This window comes from Corvus brachyrhynchos, unplaced genomic scaffold, assembly GCF_000691975.1.
Source record: "Corvus brachyrhynchos isolate BGI_N302 unplaced genomic scaffold, ASM69197v1 scaffold928, whole genome shotgun sequence".
In the NCBI taxonomy this organism is placed as follows: domain Eukaryota; kingdom Metazoa; phylum Chordata; class Aves; order Passeriformes; family Corvidae; genus Corvus; species Corvus brachyrhynchos.
Window position 1 is genome coordinate 58,741 of NW_008239558.1, and position 2,052 is coordinate 60,792.

The 2,052-nt window shown below is 62.6% G+C and overlaps 1 protein-coding gene across 1 annotated transcript in view; it reads right to left on the minus strand.

Annotated features, from left to right (window-relative positions):
• The window catches only part of LOC103621056 (retinal guanylyl cyclase 1), a 31,467-nt gene extending 31,235 nt beyond the window's left edge, over positions 1–232 (minus strand). Inside the window, exon 1 of the mRNA XM_017742308.1 lies at positions 90–232. Within this exon, the coding sequence (XP_017597797.1) occupies positions 90–232 (143 nt within the window). The remainder of the gene's footprint in view (positions 1–89) is intronic.
• Positions 233–2,052: the final 1,820 nt, after the last annotated feature.

The window sequence follows — 2,052 nt, forward strand, 5'->3', positions numbered from 1 at the left end:
AGCAGCGGCAGCAGGGGCACGGGCGCCAGCGCGGGAGGCCACCGGGGGTGGTGGGACAGCAGCAGCAGCAGGAGGGGCGAGGGCGCCACGCGGGAGGTGGCACCGCTGCGGGAGATGCCACCGTGGGAGGTGGCACCACCTTGGGAAATGCCACCGTGGGAGGTGGCACCGCTGCGGGAGGCGTCCCTGTGGGAGGTGCCACGGCAATGGGAGGTGGCACCATTGTCACCATGGCAGGGGTCACTGTTGGAGGTGTCACCATGGGAGGTGTCACCATGGGAGGTGTCACCGTTGGAGGTGTCACCACGGGAGGCGTCCCTGTGGGAGGTGTCACCGTTGGAGGTGTCAGTTTTGGAGATGTCAATGTGGGAGATGCCACCAGTGTGGGAGATGTCCTTGTTGGAGGTGCCACCACTGTGGGAGATGCCACCACGGGAGATGCCACCAGTGTGGGAGATGTCCTTGTTGGAGGTGCCACCACTGTGGGAGATGCCACCACGGGAGATGCCACCAGTGTGGGAGATGTCCTTGTTGGAGGTGCCACCACTGTGGGAGATGCCACCACGGGAGATGCCACCAGTGTGGGAGATGTCCTTGTTGGAGGTGCCACCACTGTGGGAGATGCCACCACGGGAGATGCCACCAGTGTGGGAGATGTCCTTGTTGGAGGTGCCACCACTGTGGGAGATGCCACCACGGGAGATGCCACCAGTGTGGGAGATGTCCTTGTTGGAGGTGCCACCACTGTGGGAGATGCCACCACGGGAGATGCCACCAGTGTGGGAGATGTCCTTGTTGGAGGTGCCACCACTGTGGGAGATGCCACCACGGGAGATGCCACCAGTGTGGGAGATGTCCTTGTTGGAGGTGCCACCACTGTGGGAGGGGAGATGTCACCGTGGGAGGTGCCACCATTGGAGGAACCACCATGGGATGTGTCACTTTTGGAGATGCCACCGTGGGAGGTGGTGCCACAAGAGACGCCACAACCATTGGAGATGTCCCCATCAGAGATGCCACCACTGGTGGAGATGCCACCGTGGGAGACGATGCCGTGAGAGGAGCCACCAACGTGGAAAGTGCCACCACCGTGGGTGACGTCACTGTGGGAGGTGCCACCATGGGAGGTGCCACCAGAGAAAGAGTCACCATGAGAGGAGATGCCGCCATGGGAGATGTCCCTGTGGGAGGTGCCACCATGAGAGGAGATGCCACCGCTGTCGGAGATGTCACCGCTGGAGATGCCACCGTGGGAGACGACGCTGTGAGAGGAGCCACCAACGTGGAAAATGCCACCACCGTGGGAGACGTCACTGTGGGAGGTACCACCATGGGAGATGCCACCATGGGAGATGCCACCAGTGTGGGAGGTGCCACCAGTGTGGGAGATGATGCCATGAGCAGAGCCACCAACAGTGGAGCTGTCACCGTGGGAAATGTCACCATGAGAGGAGACGCCGCCGTGGGAGATGATGCCATGGGAGGTGCCACCACCGTGGGCAGTGTCACTGTGGGAGGTGCCACCGCCATGGGAGGTGCCACCAGTGTTGGAGATGTCACTCTTGGAGATGTCGCCGTGGGAGTTGTCACCGTGGGAGTTGTCACTCTTCTGGGAGGTGCCACCGTGGCAGAAGCCACCAGAGAAAGAGTCACCATGAGAGGAGATGCCACCACTGTTGGAGATGTCACCGCCGGAGGTGCCACCATGGGAAACAACACTATGAGAGAAGCCACCACCGTGGAAAGTGCCACCACCGTGGGCAATGTCACTGTGGGAAGTGCCACCATGGGAGACGCCACCAGTGTGGGAGATGTCACCGTGAGAGATGATGCTGTGCGAGGTGCCACCACCGTGGGAAACGTCACCGTTGCGGGTGTCACCGTGGCGGATGCCACCGTGGGAGGTGCCGGTGTCACGGCGGGAGGTGCCGGTGTCACCCTGGGAGGTGCCGGTGTCACCCTGGGAGGTGCCGGTGTCACCACGGGAGGTGCCGATGTCACCACGGGACGTGCCGGTGTCACCCTGGGAGGTGCCGGTGTCACCATGGGAGG